This window comes from Tetrao urogallus, assembly GCF_951394365.1.
Source record: "Tetrao urogallus genome assembly, chromosome: 16".
In the NCBI taxonomy this organism is placed as follows: domain Eukaryota; kingdom Metazoa; phylum Chordata; class Aves; order Galliformes; family Phasianidae; genus Tetrao; species Tetrao urogallus.
In genome coordinates, this window is record NC_136829.1 from 11242568 (window position 1) to 11264409 (window position 21842).

At 52.8% G+C, this 21842-nt stretch overlaps 1 protein-coding gene across 1 annotated transcript in view; it reads right to left on the reverse strand.

The window, feature by feature from the left end:
• The window catches only part of CDH22 (cadherin 22), a gene marked incomplete at both ends in the record, with an annotated part of 34121 nt that extends 12510 nt beyond the window's left edge, over positions 1–21611 (reverse strand). The window contains 7 exons of the mRNA XM_079543402.1: positions 678–814; positions 5357–5610; positions 6067–6254; positions 6783–6950; positions 12934–13053; positions 16693–16987; positions 21387–21611. Of these exons, the coding sequence (XP_079399528.1) occupies positions 678–814; positions 5357–5610; positions 6067–6254; positions 6783–6950; positions 12934–13053; positions 16693–16987; positions 21387–21611 (1387 nt within the window). The remainder of the gene's footprint in view (positions 1–677; positions 815–5356; positions 5611–6066; positions 6255–6782; positions 6951–12933; positions 13054–16692; positions 16988–21386) is intronic.
• Positions 21612–21842: the final 231 nt, after the last annotated feature.

A 21842-nucleotide genomic window follows, 5' to 3' on the forward strand; every position in this document is an offset into this window, starting at 1 on the left:
AAAGCCCAGGAAAGGCTTCATCCCACGAGCAGGTTTTGGCAAATGTCCGCGGGAACTGGGAGGTGTTGTACAGCCAAAGCACAAAACCTGGCAGTGCCTTTCTGCTTCCCAGCACAGTGCCTTGAATGGAAGTCAGTCTCCATCTTAAGGCTCAGAAAAAGGAACACATGGAGAATCTGAGTGTTCCCTAAGGTCCTTGGGGACCCAACACAGACCCTGCACCAAAGCCCTGTGCAAACATTACAGGGCAGCAGGATGCCCAGGGCAACCCCACCATCTTCCTACCCTCAGCACAGCACCTGCAGGGAATCAAAGCCTTCCCTTTGCTTCTATTATTTTCTTTTCATTCCTCAAGAGGAGTTTATTCAAAGCTTCTTTGAGCAGCAGGACCAGGTTTGTTCTTTTCTTTCTTTACCGGAATAGAAACGACAAACAGAACTTCTGCTGGAAACATCCAAGCTGGGCTCTATTGCCTCAGGATCACGAAGACAGAGGGAAGATCAACCAACAAAACCCTCACAGCCGCTCAGCTCCCTCCTGCCTCTCCCAGCCTGGTGCGAACAGATCCTGTGCTTACTGCAAGTGCAGGCCCTGTGGTGGCATAGCCATAGGGAAGATGGCCATAGGAAATGACCATCAAACTGTGGTCCAGCCCAGACGGCTGCTCCTCTGCTCACCTGCTTCCATTGCCAGGATGGTGATGTTGTGCCATCCCGCTGTCTCCCGGTCCAGGACCTTTCCTGTCACAATGGCACCCGTGTTGGCATCAATGTCAAAGATTCTCTCTGTGTCCGTGCTGCGGTCAATGGCGTACCTGGGTGCAGGCAAGAGGGGAAAATGTGAAAAACGGGACGTGCCAAAGGGAGCCTTGGCGCCCTGTTTGGAGGCAGGGCTGGAAGGGAAGCCCAACCCAACCACGGCCATCAGGTGCAGCCGTAACACAAATAACCACCGCCGCCGCCGCGATTGGAATTAGAAATCCAGAAGGCCTACAAATCACAACAATGCAGCATAATGCCATTGTGTACGGCATCTTTCATACGCACTGCATCCCAGAGCGCTTTACAGAATTAAATAATACAAGACAGCAAAGAGCACAAAGGATAAATTACCGAGAGGAGAGCTGGGAATAAATTAAAGCCTTCGGTCACATGTCCAACAACAGGAGGAAGATGAATGTAGGGACAAAGCAAGCTGGAGAGCTGACAGACAGGGCAGGGCTCAGGGCAACCCCAGGCTGGCAGCGTGCTCAGGGGTGACACAGGCACGCTGCGTGGCGGCTGCTCCAAGTGCCTGTGGCTCACAGTGTGCAGCTCATGGTGTGCAGCTCATCTGCCTGGCACTCCAGGCATGGCCACGCTGCACAGAGCCATGGACAGCCTCCTACCTCCCATATCGAGGTCCAGGAGGGAGCCAGCTGGGGGGGAGGTCACCTCCCAGGTCACCCATCCACACAGCTGAGCATCCCTACCTGATTCAGGGATCCAAACGGCACACCAATGGCTCTGTGCCTACAAGCCCTCACTGTTACACAGCACCAGATTGCATTCCTCAGCTCCCTCCTTCTCAGGCAGACGGGGGTGAGAATGTACAACAGCATTTGCTTGTAGTTAAGGGAAAATTGCTGTCTAAATCTCACTGGTGCACGTGCACAAATGATCACGTTCCACACCTGCATGTCTGTCTTCCCCTGGAGGTGACGGGGATCTGTCACACAAAGTCCAGGCATCACCAAACCACATCCCAGGGAATTCCCAGCCCTCCTGCATTTCCTGCCCCATCTCCAAGCTGGAAATGGAGCATCTATGAACATGGAGCCAAAGGACAGTGACACTGGCACATACTGCAGCCTCTCATCCACTCCACACTCACCCACTGTGAAGGGACAGGAGGGGTCTGGCAACCCTTGCAGATCCAACATTGTGCTAGAAGGAGGAACAGAAATCGGGATGACGAAATCTGCTATCCTTCCAATAGCACAATTGATACGTTTGTGTAATTGCTCCGATTGTTCTCCCACAGCTGCTGACCCCTAACACGTCCTGTTCCGTGATCACATCTGGCAGCAGCTGCCTGCACGGCCAGAGGGTCCAGGGAGCACCGTGGTGTCACCGGTAAGCACTTCTTGTGCTTCTAATTGCTTCACTGCTGAGCTTGTCTTCTGTCATTTCAGAGCTGGCTGGGAAGGACTGACTGCCCACATCCTACAGCAGGACACAAACCAGAGCAGAAATCTGATCCCTTTGTCATTGCTGCTGCACTCCTCAGTGCAGTGCTGTCAGGAGACAGAGCTCTGGGTGCTGCCTGCGTTCATCACTGATGTGGGGCTGAGATTTCAATGTGGCCAGTCCAAGTGGACCTACAGCCCTTCATCTGCTCCACGTGGCCTTCCCTTCCCAAGGAGTTATGGCCACCCCCACGGAGACCAGGGCTTCCAGTGGGAAGGAATCCAGTTCTGCTCAGCTGATGCCATATTGCGTAGTAGGATCTTTATCAACCAAAGTATGTGCTGCCCTCCAGCAGTCCCATTTCCCCTTTGTTGTCCCACTGATGTTCTGCCCAGCGAGGGACACCATCATTCCCATGTCTTCCCTGTGCTCAGGGGGAGGATGCCACTATATTCCTCGCTCAACTGCTGCTGCTCCATATCTGGAACTGCAGTGCCCAGCTCTGATTGGGATGCAGACCTTGTAAACCATTTTCTTCTCCTCCTGCTGGCACTGCCTGTTGGTCTGGATGTTACAAGCAACTGTTTAATTTAGACAGCTTTCTCGGTGCTCATCTTTCTCGTGAATGCATTTCTCGAGCAGTTTGTTTCACTTCTCCCTCTGAACGCAACGAGGAGCACATTTTATGCCATGTGTTTTGTTAATAGCGAGCTTTTCAACCACTGGGTGAAAAGCTTTTTGTTATGTTTGTTTTTTCCTCCTCTCCCTTTTGTATTGAAGCGGGTTGCAGTTCTCGCTGTGCTGCTGGACTCTGAGAAATGCCCATGTCCAACACGTGCCTCTGGATTTGCTGAATGCCAGACGAGAATATCTCTGAGAACCTTAAATCCCAAGCAACGTTTTCCCAGTGCTGATAAAGCCTGGGATGCACGCAATCAGAGCACAGGCTCACTGCAGAGAGAAAAACAAAAGGCTTCCATCCAAACAGCCTCACACACACACAGCACATCACCGTATTACCTAATACAATGGTTTGGATGAGAAACAGTGCTACGTTCAGGAAATACACAGCTAGCGTCAAAAAGGCAAATGGGAACTGAATGCTTTCTGAAAAAGAGTGCTTCTAGCTTTTGTCAGGCAACAAATAAGGATGGAAGAAAAAAAAAAAGAGCACCGTTCTCTCACACAGCGCTGCCCCTGCTGGGTCCCTGCGCTCCCCACAGGACACACAGCCCATGCTGAGCTCCAGATCCACCTGGCAGCACCGTGGCCCTTCTGCGCAGCTGCAATTGGGGGCTGCTCCCCCAGAGACGTTGGTGCTCTGTGGGCACCCAGGGAGAGCTGCAGCGGGATCCTCGTGCAGCTGGGATGTGGCACAGCCTGCTGTGTCACCTGGGGATGGATGCAGAGAGACAAGGGCACCTCCTGTCCCACTTGGCTTAAAATACTTCCCAAACCTCGTTACCAGCAGCCCGGTGTCAGCAGGGTTGGAGCGCTGACGGTGCTGATTTTTGCTGGGCTGTCTCTGGCGGTCCTTCTTCTTTCCTGCCTCGAGGGGACAGCGCATCTCGGCACAGCAGAAGGTGTTGGCCTTCTATGTACACGGCAGAGCCGATGGAGCAGAGCTTCACCTTCCAGCTCCCACCTCCAGCAGACAAGGATCAGGAACTTAAAGGGATCCACTGAACTGCACCAACTTGAAAGGCTTCACACTGACTTCAAGGGGCTGAGGATCAAATGCTGGTCACGCTGTCAGGACCGGCTGCTCTCTCATGTACCAGAGGTGAAGTACAAGTGCTGGCTCCTCGTGACTGTGCTTTGAGCTGCACACTTGAGATGCGAGGTGATGTGCTGCTGTCTCTCACTGACGGGCTGGTGGCACGCCCTGGCAGGATGCTCGCCTTCATCTTTGGGTGCTGCTTTGAAGCTGCAGGCATAGCAAAGCCTTTTATTAAGCCACACTGCAATTCCCTGCCTGGAGTCCTGTTGGCTGTGCCCTGTCCCTGAGCACATGGCATTGCCACACCTGGCACTGAGCTTGCTGTATGGTAACGTTTGGGCTCTAACCCTCCTGCTGTTCCTTTGGATCTGCTCCTCTCTGCTCCAAGTCCTCAGCATTCTGCACAGCAGTAGGAAGCCTCTCCTCTGCCTCTTTTTGTTCTGTCTGCAAATATTGCAACAAGCTCCATGGGGAAGGGCACGGAGAACAAGAGTAAATAAGGAGGAGACTTCCGTCCCCAAGACACCATCCCCACAGCTGCAGATCACAAAATAGAATCTCCATTCCGTAGCACTGCTGGAAACGTGTCAGTGCAAAGCACAGGTACTGGTGTATGCACACACTGAGGTCTCTACCCGCCATCCCAAGGCTCTGCCCCAGTTTACTGCAGGCAGGGATGGGCTCCGATGAGAGCCCTCAATGCAGAGCCAATGCTGCTCACTTGAAGTGAGGCTGTGTGGAAGGTGCCTGCAGCCCCGCTGTCACCTGGCACAAGAACACACATTTCAAGGAAATTCTCCACACGCTGAGGATGTTTTCAGAACACCAGCTTTTCATCCCGACTGCTCATGACTCAGGCCAGTTGGCAGAGCCAGAAGGCTGCTTTGTGCCTTAGGTAATAACAATTTAACAAGGTAACAATCTCTTTAGCCACAAATTAAATGGAAATGGGAAATGTCCTGTGCAGATAAGCCGCTGCCTGGATTATGTCCCCTGCCCAAATATAACTCCTCTGATCTTTGATCCCCCTGCACGCATGCATGCGCACACAAAGCTGAGCTCTGGCTCCGCACTTCCCAAGCCTCACCTCATTTATCATTCCCCATCGCTGCCCGCTTGTCACTCCTGCTCGCTCGCCTGGCCCGTGTCAGGCTCCACTGCGGCTGCCTGGCTGTCAGCACAAGGACACGCAGGCGTCACCCAGACACCTTCCCCGGCACTCCCTGCCACTCACAAGCCTGTCACTTGCCCACGACACGTCTGTCACCTGTGAGATGGTGGCTCTAGCTTGCCAATACCCATGCACAGACTGCTGCTCGCTGCCTGCTCTGCAGCACACACATGAAGCACTCATCACCTGCACCACCTCTCCACTCCCACTCTGCCACATGTGGTGGCCGTCAGAACCCCACACTGTGACCCCCGCTGCCAAAAGGGAAGGGGACACAGAGTTGGAGCAGTGCTTTACCGCACAGGATGGTTCGCTGTGTCCGGATCGAGGGCGGTGACCACCCCCACGATAGAGCCAACGTGAGCATCCTCCTGGACCTCCATTGTGTTGGAGGGGGGCCAGAACTCAGGGGGCTCATCGACGTCCAGCACAGACACCCGCACGATGGTCTGGTCCCGAAAGGTGCCCAGGTCTACAAACCGTGGGTCCACAAACTTGTTCAGGGCCTCTACCACCACGGTGTGCACTTTTTTTGACTCGTAGTCCAGAGGCTGAGACAATAGGAGAGAATTAGTCACAACTGGCCCAAGTACCCCCATTAGCCACATCCAGCCCCAGGACCCCCATTAGCCACACCTGGTGTTGCTGATCAGGTGTGGGAATTAAGTGGGCATGTTTCTGCTCCTAACAGGTGCTATCAGCAAGAGCTGCTCTCCATCACTTTGTGCACCTCTCCATCTGTACACTGCTCTCTCCCAGGAGCCATGCAGGCAGCAGAAGGCACTGCATTGCTGCTCCTTTTTAGTTTTCCCTCCCAGAAACAGGTCTGTGCTGTGCTATCTAGGCAGAACAGGTCTCTTCCTACATCTGCAGGCACAGAAATGCTACTGCTAGAGCTGCGCTCAGAGGAGTGTTTGTTTATTTCAACTCAGATGCAGTAGAAGCCCACAAAGGAAAGGGCCCTCCTGGAGATGCCTGCCCTCCCCACAGCCAGCTTTTCTCCTCACCTTCTGAACGGTGATGACAGCCTCCTGGGTATTGCTGTCGGTGGTGACTTTGAACATCTCCACCCCTTCCTCATCCTTCATCTGATAGGTCATGTCGGTGTTCTCCCCGACATCAGAGTCCTCTGCCTTGACTCTCCCAATGGCAGTGCCTACAGGGGCAGTTTCTACGATGCTGAACTGATACATCTCTAGAGGAGAGAAAAGCACCAAGGTCACGGCTCTGCCTGCACCGTCCCCAGCCTGATGCACATCTTTGTGTACCTCCTTGGGACAATTCTTGGGCCACAAGTACTGTCCAAACTCTGCCAATGTCTGTAGTTCAGAATGTCCTGAGAAAAACAAACCCCAGCCAAAAACAGGGGCTGCAAGAAGGGAACTGGGGAGAGCTAATGCTTTAAAGAGCCAGGTAGAGAAAGGGATAATTTTTCTACACAGATGCAACACAGCAGTGTTGTCCAATTCTTGGCAAACTTCACCAATTGTAATTTCTAGGAGAAGTAGCTAAAGAGCTGAGACACCTTCAGCTGCAGCACCCTCAGCTGAGGGAGTCCCCCCATGGGGCTGCTGGGCAAGGACACACTCAGACCCAGGCACACCACTGTGTGTTCTGCAGTGCTGTGCTGCTGCCCCGCAAACATCCCGAGCAGCAGGGCTGGCTCAGCCTGCAGCCACACACCAGGCTGTGCCAGGAGCCCAACAACACGAGCAGAACTTACTCTGTGGGAAGCGTGGTGGGTTGTCATTGACATCAGTGACCACGATGGTGACGGTGGTGGAGCCGGACAGCCCGCCCAGCTGTCCCGCCATGTCCGTGGCACGGATCACCACCTCGTACCGGTCCTGCGTCTCACGGTCCAGGTCAGCCACAGCTGTCCGGATCACACCTGGAAGTGGGCAGTGGAGTGAGTGCAGGCACATGGCAGAGCATCTGCAGAGTCACAGAACAGGCGAGGCTGAGAGAGGTGGCTGGGGGGTACCTAGAGCAAGCTGGAGCTCCAAAGGGGGCCAGCTAGATCTCCCAGCCTCTGCTCATACAGCAGGCACTCTAACATTTAACTAACCCTCATAGTCCCAAATTTGGAGGAGGTCTGTTTTCCTCCAGGGAAGCCAGGAGCAGGGTAAAGGGTTGGTGGGAGCTAGCTGCACGCCGTGTGGAGGAATGCTATGTAAAAGCCCCTGCTGAGTCACGAAGCCCCTCTGGCAGCAATCTGCAGAAGTCCACTTATCCTTATCTGCTCAGACAGGAGCCACAGAAGGATGTGCACAGCTTGCAGCCATGGGAGGACTGGATGCAGCAGAGCAGTGCAGGAGGGATGTGGGGCAGAGCTGCCCACTCACCCGACCTCTGCCACCCCAGTGGGTGTTCCCATTGGTGCACAGACCCCCTCATTTTCAAATGTGTCTTTAAAATGTGTCTCTAAGTTAGGAGACCAGGGAAGCTGTCAGTGTCCCGGGGCTGAGAATGCACTTGAGACAAAGCCAAACAAAATGCATGGTATGTTGGTGCTTCTTTTTTCCTTCTAGATTTCACTGCGTAAAAAGTCTTTTCAGGTTTTCATTCATCTGAGCAAGTAGAAATGACCAGGACTAAAATATACAGCAATGCAAAACAAGAAGGAAAGAGTAGCGAAGCCCAAAAAACATTGTGAAAGCAGAAGTTACGACTTTCTATGTCAGCCAAGATGTTTCATTTACATGGAAACAAAGCACAGAGAAACATTTTGAGAATGAAAGCAAGAAAGAACCGACTCTGCCCTGGGGTGGCACCAGGGGCACACAAGCATGTGTACATGAGTACAAGGTCATTAGTGGTGCATTCCCAGCCCCACTATCCCAGCAGCAGCCCAGAGCAGCTTAAAATCCCCTCCAGCTCGGTTTCGTAACATTCCACAGATTTAGCCACTGCTTTCTGTTTTTGTAATTGCTCTCTTCCAGGCTTTTCTGATTAACTATTGGCTTTACCTCCCATTACTGCGAGCCTTGCACAGCCTCCTTTGCTCGGGTTTACCGAAGCCCAAATGGCAGACACCCAGCCATGCCCTGTGCAGCCTGCAGCTATGGGGCCCGACCTCCTGGCAGCAGTGGACAGGTGACAAGAAGGAGCTGCTGGTGGTGTGGCACAATAGCAGTCAAATGTCACTGAGCTGAAAGGAAGAAAGGATCTTTTTTCCTCCTCGGCACGACATGACGGGTGCAGCAGTAGCTGGCAACGCTGCTCTGTAGATGTTTCTCTCTCCTTGCTTTCTCAAACCAGCAATTATTCCAACAATTATCGTTGTTGGGATTTATTATAAAGGCATCACTGCCATTTCAGATGCTTGCAGCTCCCCGGCTCTCACGGACAGACACAATCTCACCCAGTTCTCTCCAGTCTGTCATTTCAGTTCTATCATTACTTGAACTGTCACCATCTTCAGCCCCATGGAGGCTTGTCCCCTATTCCTTGGGCACTTCCAGCTTCTGCCTACTACTACTCAGGAGAAAGTCTCAGCCCTCCTGCCGCTTGCCCACCAAGGCCCACGCTCCACGCCAGCACACGGGTCAGAAGCACGGAGCACAGCTCCTGGCAGGGCACATCCCAAACCTTCTGCACAGGGCTGGCCTCAGCTGGTCACGTTTATGGGCCTCCCATGTCTCTGCTATGAATATAAAGCCGTTATTTCTGGGCAAGCGCTATCTCACTGAAATTTAAGCAATTCTGTTAATTAACGGGGTCTGAAGCATTTTATAATGAAAATGATTCATGTCAGCGCAGAGGTGATGAATTGGGATGAGAGAAAAAGCTCATGTATTCACCAAGGCAGTAATGACTTAACTGAGCTGCTTGTAATGACACAGCCCAGAGTACCCCGTGTAAGATGGGAGGGAAGAGCTCAGGCTTCCCAGAACACCACCAAGGTCGCTCGTTCCAGTGGGGAACAAGTCCGGGCTGCCTGCCATGCACAGAGCAGCACTAAGAGACAGAACAGAGCCCTTCTCTGGGTGCACAGACAGAAGAGAGAGGGACCTCTGCTGCTGCAGACAGAACATGGAAAACCTCATTGTCATCTCCTAAGATCCACAAATTCACCTTCTTTCCAGCCAGAGAAACTGCCAAACATTCTCCTTCCCAAACTCTGCCAACACAGCGAGAACAACCTCCAGCTCGCTTCATCTCCCCAGTTCTTGTCAGCATCTGTTATAGTTGAACAATACAGACACATGGTGGCATACCCTCCGGTACAAGGCACATGTGGCTTTCCAGCATGATCCAGATTAATCAGTGTAATTACCAAGCAAGGGGACACTTGCAGCATCGCATAAATTGCACCAAATCTGCTCAATAGCAGACACTATTTGGGTGATAGAAATAAAGCAGGACAAAGCACTCAGCAGGTTAAGTGTCTTCCACTGCCAATCCCCTGCCATGGGCAGGGATACCTTCCACTAGCTCAGTTTGCTCACATTAGTGAGGCCCCACAGAGAGCTCTGGAGGATGGGCTCAGCACTCTCACTCTTCCTTTAGCAGCTAAATCCCCCTGGTCATTTAACATTCATTCCCATTGCACGTTAGTAAATACACCCCGGTTTCCCTGAGACCAAACATACCATTTGTCCCAAACCAAGGGAAGTTCTTTGAAGCACCAGTTTTGGACAGGGACTGCCAACATTCAGTCTCACTGATGGTAGCAATTGCCTCAACTAAGCCCACAGGTGGCTCTTCTGCAGACACACCACCAGAGTCTTAGGATGGTTTGAGTTGGAAGAGACACTTAAAGGCCATCCGGCCCAACCCTCTGCAGTGAGCAGGGGCACCCACAGCTCCATCAGTGCTCGAAGACCCCCAGCCTGACCCGAGTGCCTGCAGGGATGGGCCACCCACCTCATCTCTGTGCCACTGCCTCACCACTTCTATCATAAAAACCTGTTCTTTGTCCCTGTGCAGAGCTGCGGTGTATAATCTTCTGGGATGAGGCATGAACCTGCTAAAACCCACGAGAGCACAGAGACAGGTCTATCCTGGTATCTGTGTTCCCAGGCACCAAGAAGCATTGTTAACAAACTGGCAAGAGCAGCAGAGAAACACATTCTGCCTCCCACCACTGCATCACAGTGACAGCTCATCAGAACAGCTCTCCACGCTCCCAGCAGCTCAGCTCCCACCCCACCAGCACTACCCCAGGACTGAGCCTGTGGTCTCCAGAGGTCTCCAAGCAACAGTGCTGGCAGCTAAGGATGAAACAACTCATGACTACATGCAATAAAACAAACTTCCTCCCAGCAGGACAGTATTTCTCGTCCTGCTCTCCCTGGCTCGAGGACCTCTGAGCCCTTGCTGGCTGAGCCTCCAAATCAGGAGACAGGCTCTAACTCAGGAGTTGTTTTAAGTAATAAGAAATGCCAGACTGCATTCCAATTAGCCTTCAGAGTCCTTCTGTTTTTTCTCTGCATGCAGCAGAATGACAGATTTTAAGAACGGCTTCTTATTTCCAGTAAAGAACAAGATGCACATACAATCTCCTAAGCTGAGCTTTTAGGGAAGCAACAAACACAACGAGGCTGGGGATGTCACCCAGAGCATCATTCTGTGACAGCCAATATCCCCGCAAAGACTGCAGCATGCTGAGAGGCAGCCTCCCCAGTGTAACAGCAGAAGTGACCACGTCCCAACAGCAGCAGCAAAGCACCGTGTGTGCACTGACTGCAGCCTCCTCCAAGAGGAAGGAGGCACCCTGTGGCTGCTGCCACAGAGCAGTGCAATGCAGCTCTGAGTGACAAAGAGCACGTGAAGATCAGCTGCACCCTACTGGCACACTGAGAGTGAATAGGGAAGGCAGCACAAAGCCTAAATAGAACAGATGCCTGCAGGGTCCTGCTCATCTCCCTCCAAAAAGCCTTCCAAGACAAGACACGGGATTTCAGGCCTTACTGAGCTGCAGGACTGAGCATAGCACGCTCTGCTGGTATAGTGGCAGGTTAGGACCTGCCTTTGAAAGCTCTGTCAAATCCAACACACCTGCTGAATGCTAACGCTGGTAACAGCCAGGAATGAGAGACAAACTGAGCAACGTACACACAGTGTGCATCCTGCATCCAAGTGTGCAAATCACACCCATACACACAACAACCTCAGTATGAAGTACAGGCAAAGACAAAGAAAAGGAGAACTGGAGCTGGAAGGAGTCACAGAAAGACCCAGCTCCAACCCCCTGCTGTGGGCTGGTTGCCCTCTGTCCCCTGGATCACCCATAGCTGTCCAGGCAGCACTGCCTGCACCATAGGCAGGGCATGAGGGAGCATAGGAGTGTGTAGACCTGCAAGGAAAAGTGGAGGGGGAGGTCGAAACCAAACAGGGAAAACAAATTGCTCTTCATTATCGTATATTATGAGAAATGTAACATTCCAGGTTTTTATGGTTCTTTTTATGGCCATTAATAACAATGGTGGCTTTGAAGAGTGATGCTTCTGCTACGGATAATTAAATCTTATGCTCAGGGAAGAAGCCCGGCCACCCATAGCGGGCAGGGCAGGACTCCCATTGGAACAATAAAACCTTTCCAGGTTTGGAGGGGGAGGAGGATGGGGTTCAGTAGCGGGATGCTCCAGCTCCTGACTGGTGCCAAAGGCAGACACAGAGATCACAGCCTGCTCAGCACGGCCAGCCCTGTCCCTGCCTCCTCCAGCAGCACAGCCACACATGGCACTGCTGGCAGAGGGGCATACAGCTGCACTGCCTGGAGCTGAGCATGGCTGCTGCAGACTGTCAGCAGTTTTGCTCTTATGAATCGCAAGCAGAACCGTAAATCAACCCCGGCGGTGTATGAAACAGCCAGTGTATGAACAGCCAGCTTGAGAATTAAGACACAAAAAGTCAAGGAATCCAGAAGCTTGGTCTCCTGGAGTGACATTAATTCTCACCACAGTCCCACAGGGCGCATTTTACTTTATGCCTTAATACGGCAGCATTAATGTTGTTGCAGGGAGCTGAGCCTCTGCACGTCCCGGCTTGTGCATTTTGCTCCCAGTGGTCCCTCTCCATTCCAGCAGCCCCGTTCTCAGCCTCCACTCACACAATGCTGTCTCAGACTAGCAGGATCCCACACACACTTGAGTTTTCAGTATTTAGCTCGTTGTCTCCTCGCAAATAAAAGGAAAACCAAGCAAATGTGGGAGAGAAGGCAGCCAGGGGCAGATCTCCCCAAGGTTCCCTTCGGTTCAGCAATAGGGTGGGGGCACTTTGCAGCCCAGCTTTCCAACCAAAGCTGCAGCTGCTCGGTGCTCTCGTCTTTTGACAATTTTTCATTAAACTGAAGGTACTTTACTGCATGCTTTGTACCTTAAATATCTCTTATTAGCATTTGAGTGTCTTCCCTCCTTAGAAAGCTTGCAAGGTTCCCATTAAGGGTAATGAGAGTCACACTCCTGGGAGGCAAGGAGAATATATACCCCAACATCTCCCGGTTATGGTCTACTCTAACCAGTATGTCAGAGCATCATCTGCTAGGGATTTATTAGAGATGCATTTTACAACGGGCTCTGTTATACGTTATTAAGGAATGGAGCAGCTTCCACTGTTCTTTCATTAAATATTAATAGAGCATTTATAAACCGCTCCTTAATTCGAAGTGTTACCTTTAATCAAAGCCCTGGCGATAACAACGTGGCCTTTGGTAAAGCCCCTCTGGTAGCACTTCAACCTTCCCCAGATTTTACGTGCCCACAGCTGCGCTCGCTCTGCAGTTGGTGCAGGTGAGGGGTGCAGGTCTGGCGGCTGCAGTTTCCCCCCAGCCCTGCTGCCCATCCCAACGCTCCGCCTGCTGCTCACAGCGCAGACACGCGTTGCACCCCCAGGATGAGGTGCCCTGCAGCTCCCTGGGTGCTGCTCACCCGTTTTGCTGTCCACGGTGAAGTGCTGCTCGCCCTCCAGCACGCTGTAGACGATGCGGGCGCTGCTCCCGTATGTGGGGTCGTCGGCATCGGAGGCCATCACCTGCATCACAGAGGTGCCTGCAGCAGGGATGAGAACAAAAACAGGAGAGAGACGTGGATCTCTTAGGAGGTGCCCAGAGGACATCCAGAAATACGGCCCCTTTTGTCCCACGGAGTGACAGGAGGATGGGACTGTGGGCCACCTCAGAGCAGGACATGCTCTCCACATCAGCAGGTAGCTTTGCTCCCAGCAGTCATCTCACATTTTAGGGCAGCTGCAGGGGAGGAAGAGCTATTGCCTGTCCAGAGCCAGGCACTGCACCATGTCGTCATGCTCCACACGTAGCAGGGCAAAAGGACCATAAATTGGATAAAAGTCCATCAAATGTCTGCAATTAAGTTATCGATTTCCAACACTGCCTCACTAAACTGGGTGCTTCACTCCAGCTGTCCCTGAGATGGCTTTAATTTGACATCATGTTCAATTTGACTGAAGCAGGACCCAGGACATGAGAACGGCCTCAGGAACAAAAGAGCTGAGGTCCTCAAAGGCGACAGAAATAAGGAAGAAGCTGTTAATCCCACCTACAGACAGCCCTGAGAAAGGAGAAGATCTGTGAGGGTCCACCTCCAGCAGCAGCCTCCTGAGGGGCCAGACCCATGGATGCTGCTCCCAGCCCTGCTCTCCAGGCACAGCACAGCATATGATATCAGTTTCCTGACCCCACGAGAAGCACCTCATCCTGCAGAGCCGTGTACCCTGGACGGATGCCAGAGGGCAGCAGTTCCATCTGAGCGACCTGGAGGCTACAGAAGGGGAAAACCCGACTGTACCAACAATACCATTCACAGCTTCCAGGGCAGTGCAATCCTCAGCACATGCCCACTTGCTGCCCCAGCTGCTGCCAGATGCACACAAGAGCATTTTGAGCATTTTCTATTAAGAAAAACCCATCAGACCGCCTGCAAGTGTTCTGGCTGCACGTTAAACAAAGTCTCTTCCTCTGCTTCTAGTGTGGAGATTAAACAATTTCTCTTCACAGTAATCAGTTTTGCATTCAGCCAGCTTTGCGATGGAGCCAGAGTTTGACCCCGAGTTCCTGTCTGCACAGCCAAATCATCTCTAATCTTGGTGCTACACAGAGAAATGAAAGCAAAATGCACCGAGGGAGAAGAGCTGTTCTGACAGAAAGATCTACATTTACCACCATGCCAGCTACCAGTCGCTCTGCGTGCTCCCCAGCCCAAAAGCCAGCTCTGGGCTATGCAACCTGCTCTGTGCAGCAGAGATGTTTTGCAGGAGGCAGTGTGGATTTGGGCTCATGCCTGTGTGCGGCAGACAGCTGTTAAGCAGACCCCAGGGAGCTGAGGGAGAACACAGCTAATTTTAGCATCTCCTGTTACAAGGTGAAACTCCTGCCGTTCCCCAGCAGTCGGTTGGGTCCATCCTACCTTCTCTGCAGCTCTGGGTCTCCTCCTTCAAGACTGACTCGGCTCAGCTCAGCCCTTTGGGGGTGATGGGCAGCGGGGTGGGCACCCAGCAAGGGCTGCAGCCTCAGGGCTGAGCTCTGTGCAGGAACAGAGCACGGGGCCAATGTGGAGCACTCCCAGCCCCTGTGCGGGAGTTTGTGCAATTCCCTCATTATTTGTTATTCCCTCTTAGGCACCGGGAAGTCAAATGACTTTCCCTCCCAATTAGTACTCCTTCATTATGCAAATAATGTCCTTTGATCTGTTCCTGCTGTCACAGAGCGGATCTGACCGTATTTGTTTTACTTCTCTTTATGCTTCAGGAAGGGACCCACCTCCGGGAGCTGGAACTGCGCTTCTGGCAGGGAGCTGCAGCTGATTGCTGCCACCGGAGAGAGCAAAGCCACCCACGTGGCCAGCCTTCAGCATGAGCCCTACGGGGGTCCGGGAGAGCAAGAAGGGGTCACCCTTCACTTCTCAGCTCAGGTTGCAGAGTGGCAGAGATGGGGAACGAAGAGCAGCTCCCTGCAAACCACACCTGAGATGGAGAGCAGCCCTGCTCCCCGAGTGACCCATCCCAGAAGAGCACAGCTGAACCAGGGACATTGGTCATCCAGGAAAATGGAGCAATGGACAAGCACTGCCAGCAGGTCCCCAGCCTTTGACCTTGATGTCACAACCAATTCCAGCTGCCCAGCCTTCCTGACCCTGCTTTGCCACTACAGGGGGTTGCCTTCATCCACACCCAAAATGGCAGTAAGGCGTGTTCTCTGCAGCTCCGTGCCCAGCGGAGGAGCTTGCAGCAACACCACGTGAAGGTGCTGTGAGAAGCAATCTCTGCTTGTTAGCTGGGCTGCTGTGGAGGAGCCCCTCCACCTCGCGGGCTGGCCAGGCTGCAGAGGGCTTGGAGGCTGCCACAGGCAGACAGACTTCAGCCCAGTAAACTCTCAGCTCCAACTCCCCCCGCTCTGAGCATGCAGCTTGGAAGCACATCCCACGCCGTTCACAGCACTTCTCTTTACTTTTAACTTCTGAGTATTTTAATTTGCAGGAATCGCCTCCTTTCATGTTGTGAAACCGTGATTCTTTCTCGCTCTGATCTCCAATTTCGCATAGAAACTGTCTCCTTTGATATGTCTTGTTCACATCAGTCTGTGATCAGGCAGCTCCATAATTGTTAACGTTTTTTAAAGAATTGGGATCCTTGTCTAATACTCAGAGTTGAAGATTCTTTGCTTTTTAAAAGTAGTTCAAGCAAAATAGATTAATTTATTTCTTCCCCTTGGGAATGGGATGCCTCCTGCTCTGCTGCCCACATGCTGCCTTTCATTGCTCCAGGAGCATGTGGCTGCAGTTCAAGGGGTCACCATCTGACTCAGGAGAGGATTAGTGCAGGTAAATGGAAGAGGATGGAGAGCCTGGGGTGCTTTGGGAGAATCTGCTCCCCATCCACCAACAGGAACTCAGGCAGCAGCTCCTGCACATCTGCAGTCACCTCCAGCTCAAGCAGTGCTGCATCCTCTCCCCGTGTTTCTCCCGGCACTCGGGAGTGCAGCTCAGTGCCTGCTGCCATCCCTGGCAATGGATCTTATAGCACACATCCCACCTGCAGCTCAGCGCTGCACCAGGCTGACAGTGGTGTGTTGAGGAGGGGCAGGCCAGCGGTAGCATGGAGGAAACCACTTCTATTACAGGCATGAATTTCCTGACCTCAGCAATGCTGGGCCTCTCGCAGGGAAGCCAGAAAGTGGGTGAGACGGTGCAGCAACACTGCCCAGGGATGCTGAAGGGGATGGAGAGGCAGCCACAGGGCTTTGAGGGCAACAGGGGACAGCGAGAGCAGGCACCGAGACACAGGGGGACAGACAGTGCTTGGGTTAATCCAGAGCACAGGTAGCCACAGGCTCCTTGGCACATAAGGGCTCATTCCTACCCCTACCCACAGCACCTGGGAGCTGAGGGCTGAACAAAGCCAGGGCTGAGGCACAGCGGGCATCTGGCACCTCCCTGACCCATCCCCAGGGCACAGCTTAGGGCTGGGGCTGAGCACACAGCCACGGGCTGGCAATCAGCTCAGAGGATTTATTCACTTGTTTTTCCTTAAGCTACCTTATTTATTTATCCCTCTCAGCTCCTCAGCTCCGCTCTCAGTGGGAATCCCTATGATTTATAGCCTGGTTTGTGGGGTACGGCAGGCTCAAGGTTTAGTGACAGAGATGGAAGCTTCTCACCCACCAGGACACCTACCAATGGGGGACAGCTCAGCCACGCTGCCGATGTAGGGCCCCTCCAGGAAGCGTGGCTCGCTGTCGTTGATGTCCTGCACTTTGATGATGAACTCAGACTCGGGTTCCAGCAGCTGGTCAGTCTGCCTGTCCCGGGCCTGAGCCCGCAGTGTGTAGAAGGTTTTCTGCTCCCGGTCCAGGCGTTCGGTGGCGTGGATGTCACCTGTGATCTCGTCGATGAGGAAGATGGTCCCCGCGCCCTCCCCGGAGATGGTGTACTTGATGGAGCCGTCCCCCTCATCCGAGTCCGAATGGATCTGCCAGGAAAGAGCAGAGGTAGGAGCAGCAGGGGATGCTGCACATAGGAGGGCACGACACACAGAACCATCAGTTCTGCCTTTGCCACTCTGAGCTTGGCAGCTCCCAAACGCTGCCAGTACCCACTCACACGACAAACCAAGCTGCGGATCTCGCCACAGTGAGGCCAGGAGATGTATGGGAAGGACAACTCACCAACAGCCCCCTAAAAAGAGGTTACCCCATTGCAAGGACTCAAGATCCAACGCGGGGCCATTTCTGCCAGGCTGTGCAGCAAACGGGGTAGGAATGCAGCTCAGGTTGGGGTTATGGAGCCCATGGCAGAGCTGACGCTGCCAGACATCGCTCATGGGCAAAGCCTGCAGTGAAATGAGGCGAGACGGGCTGTGCTGAATGAAAAACAGGCCCTGGGGAAGGTGCTTTTTGTAGCCAGTCTCCGTTTCATTTTCTAATTAAGACAACGTTTGAAATTAGGAAAAGAAAGGGTAAACAGAAGCTCCTCCTGGACCAGGAGCTGACTGGAATCCAGGCCAGACGTCCAGAGATAATTTTATTGGTGGCATTAAGCTGAGTTATGAGGTTTTTACAATCTAGCCACTTATGAGAAATCTATTAACAGTAACTGGACAGGCAGAATGCATCTTGACAGAGAGCAGAACGGGCGTTAATTGGGACAATCCATAACAGGACAGGGACCCGCAAGGTTTCATCAGCTGTCTTCATTTGCTCCCTGCAATTTCTGCTTAGAATCAGCAAAGTTCTCCCACCAACTCAAAAAAAAGGAAAGAAAAAAAAAAAAAAAAGAAGGAAAAAAGCTGTCCATTAATCGGCTAATGAAATATGAAAATGTTTATGGGCCATTCAATCTTCCAAACTGCAGTTCTATAATCCACCTTTCAGACACACAGCTCTACCAGCAAGAATTTATACCGGAGCTGCCTCTTTTTTCTTTTCTTTCCCCCTTTTTTTATATGATGCCTTCATTATATTTGTCTTGTTAGATACAGTTTATATGTTTATTTCATGAGTAAGGTGCCTGCACTTCGGACAAATCAATGCATTTCATACATTACCATATTACTTCCCATCTGAAGCAGCTTCCCAGGTCCCCCCAGCACTCAGACTTTCACTTAGAGCATGGCTGTGAGCTCTGCAGTGCCACTGGGGGTCCCACAGTGCCAACAGGGGTCGTCCAGTGCCAGTGGGGGTTCGACAATACCAACAGGGGACCCACAGTACCAATAGGGGTCTTCCAGTGCTAATGGGGGTCCCACAGCATCAATAGGAGTCTTCCAGTGCCAATGGGGGTCCCACAGCATCAATAGGAGTCTTCCAGTTGCAATGGAAGTCACACAGCATCAATAAGGGTCTTCCAGTTGCAATGGAAGTCACACAGCATCAATAAGGGTCTTCCAGTGCCAATGGAAGTCCCACAGCATCAACAGGGGTCTTCCAGTGCCAATGGAGGTCCCACAGCATCAATAGGGGTCTTCCAGTGCTAATGGAGGTCCCACAGCATCAATAAGGGTCTTCCAGTGCTAATGGAGGTCCCACAGCATCAATAGGGGTCTTCCAGTGCCAATGGGGGTCCCACAGCACCAGTGGGAGCCCCACACCATCCAATCACAGTCCCACGGGGATCAGAGCACCCTAGGGGATGGTGTGCAGAGCATCCTGCCCTAGAAACCCACACACCCCTCCGACTGGGGGGCGCTCACCAGCCCCACCATGTTATTAATATCCCTGAAGTTCATGATTACCCCGTCAGCAACTGAGCTTTTCTGACAAAGTTGCACCTGTTCTGCTCAGCACAGGTAGCAGAAAGCTGCGCTTTCCTGCTGAACGCCAGGCTGGTGATTAATAATTAGGGCAGAGATCAACCACCCAGCACCACGCTGAGCTCCCAGCACATCCTCTTTACATATTTGCTCACCGCCGACTGCTCGGAGCAGACACCAGCATCCCCACAAACTGGAGAGCAAGGAAGAAAAATGGAGCTTGGGCTCAAGGGGCCATACAGATTGATTTACAAGGGAAGATTAAAAGACCTAAATCTGTGCTGCTTGGCTAAACAACAACTAATGGGGGAGGGCTGGAAAACTGACTGCAGACATCAGGGGGAATGCTGCAGAGCAGATCCCAGGGCGCTCCCACAGCATTGCTGCACCTTTCCTGGGAGCTGTGGGCTGTGCTGTGTGCCATGGGACCCCTCCAAGGGGACCCCCCCGTGCTCACTGCAGGGACAGCAGTGCCACAGCCGCCAGCACACCCACGGGTCCAATTGCACCCATTTGTTCTATGGGAAAACAGTTCCCTCGTCCCAAAGAGCCGAACCCAGGAATTTCACAGAGCCATTAATTACTTGCTAATAATTAAATCGAAATTAAATGTGAACAGAGGTGCACATTCCTTATTAAAAGCGATTAAACAGAAAGCACAGATACACAAATAAAAAATGACTCTGGGGCTGGAAAAGAAAGAAAATCAAATAAAAACTAGCCTGTAATAAAGGCACACTTTGTTTGCTCCAACTCATAAAGCCCGAGTTCATCAATTTTCTTTAAATATTAGCAACTTAATTAAATCTGCTTTTTTTCCCCTTTAATCCTCCCCTCTATCTAAAATAGATCTGTCCACATGCAGAAGTTTGTAACTAGTGCTGACCCATAATTCTATTTAAAAAAAAAAAAATAAAACAAAGAAATCCACATCAAACTGACAGCGGCCTCAGGGGAAATTACAGTTCAGAGGAAGGATTAGCTGGAGAACCCAGATTTCAGGGAAACGGTATCAGCCTTTGGAAGAGCACACGAGGTGTGCGAGGAGCATCCATGGAGGGCGCATCCCATGGGCACTGTGAGCTCCCAGCACTGCCTCCCCACCGGGCATCAGTGTCTCCCATCCGTGGGTTCTGGCTGCCTTCAGCCCCAGGGAGCATCACCAAAAGGGAATTGTTTTCAGCACAGCTCGGCTGCTTGTTCTAAGCAGGGTGGGTGATGCATTGAATGATGTGAAAGGGGCTGTAAAATGGGTTAGTTTTAGGTTCCCGGGTTCATTTTGGAGATGAGGCTGTTGCTAGGCTACCTCTGGAGTTTGACAGGGCCTGATGCTTCGAGTCACCTCCCAGGGGAGCTGTGAATTAACTGTAACCGCATCGAGCGTCGCGGCGGAGGAGTGCGGCTTTCGAGTGTCTGCTGAAATGGACACAAATCACGGCTGAAATTCCACCTGGCCTACAGCCAAAAAGCCCATTTTCGAGCCTCCTCCAGACTCATAACCAGACAGCCGAAGCCATCACACAGCCCTGCTGCATGGGCTCTTGCTTGGGTGTTTTCCTTTCGGGGAGAGTCCGTGCCCCCATAGGAGCAGCTCTCCCCTGGGCTGGGCCCAGCAGCCAGCGCTGCTCTTTCATTAGTACACAGATGACATCCTTCCAGCACCTGGGAGCCACAGGACACCTTACACAGAGCTATCAGAGAAGGACAAAGCACAGCAACCCCAAGGCAGACAGCCGCAGGAAGCCAGGGCCACTGCGTGTGCCCATCCCAGCAGTTCTGGCACTGGGGTCGGTGAGGTGGCACAGTGCAGATCCCAGATAGTGCTGCACAGCACCTGCATGCCAGGCACACCTCTGGCGAGCTCTGCACCCAGTGCTGGCCCTCAGAGCCCCTGCATGCCTGCACTGAGCTCCTTCTGCACCGCACTGTGCAGGTCAGCCTGAGATGCCTCAGCCCCACACCAACCTCACCCTGGCCACAGGATTTCCATGCTATGACCACAGCGGGGCACCTGCTTTGCCAGCTCCAGTCTGCTCAGATGATTAGCATGGAAACAGCTGCAGCTCACAGGTCCAACAGCACAGTCCTTCCAGAGCCAGCAGGGAGACTCAGGGAGGGGCAAGGAAATGCACCCAGCGCACCATCCCCATGCTGAAAGAGCTACAGGACAGGGAATTGACCATCCTGAGCAGGTCAAGGCTATGCTGTTTGCAGCAGCCTCTGGGGGCAGGAAGGCCCTGGGTGCTCCATCAGCACTGCAGCATGCAGATAAGGCAGAGTAGAGTAAGCAGGTGCTCACCCCACTGGCCTGCCCTCCCAGAGATGAGGCTGAGCTTTCCCTGCTGCCTTCGTGACACCCAGCACTGCATCCCTCCTCACACTCGTGGGAACTTTGCACAAAAGAGGGAGATGACAGATACGGATTTGGGTGCGTTCCTTCCCCAGGTCTATGGGAGAACATTAAACCCACCCAGGAAAGAGCCAGGCTCATGCTATCCCAGTCCACCCCCTGGCTGCTGCTCTAACAGTGTCCCTTCACCTCACCAGGCTCAGCCATGCTGCAGCACGCCCCGTTCTGCACAGGCTCGGCCAGCCCCAGGGAGACGCAGGGTTGCCTTACCTTCCCCACGTACAGTGGCTCTGTGCCCGTGTACTCCTCCACCACAAAGAACTGGTTCCAGACCCAGCCACGCTTCACTCGCCCGCTGGCCAGCAGTGTGGGATCCCCCGGCTGCCCCAGGTCAGGACCCTCTGCCGCAGTGTGCACGGCCCAGGCCCCCAGCTCCTGGATGGCACAGAGCAGCAGCAGCATGGTCCAGCAGCAGCCCTGCAGACCCTTTGCCATCGCACTCTAGGAGGCTGCATGAGCTGCAGATTTTGGACAGGCAATTGGCATCCTTATGGGGAGAGTAGGAGTAAAGTCAACATTGGCAGCGTGGGATTCACTGGTCACTGCAGTGTCCCCATCCCTGCAGCATGCCACATCCTGCAGCTGGACACCTCCTGTTCCAGCTGGATGCAGTCTTGTCTGCAACTAGAGGAGTCCCGGGCCTCCTCCTGCTGCTGATTCAAGAGC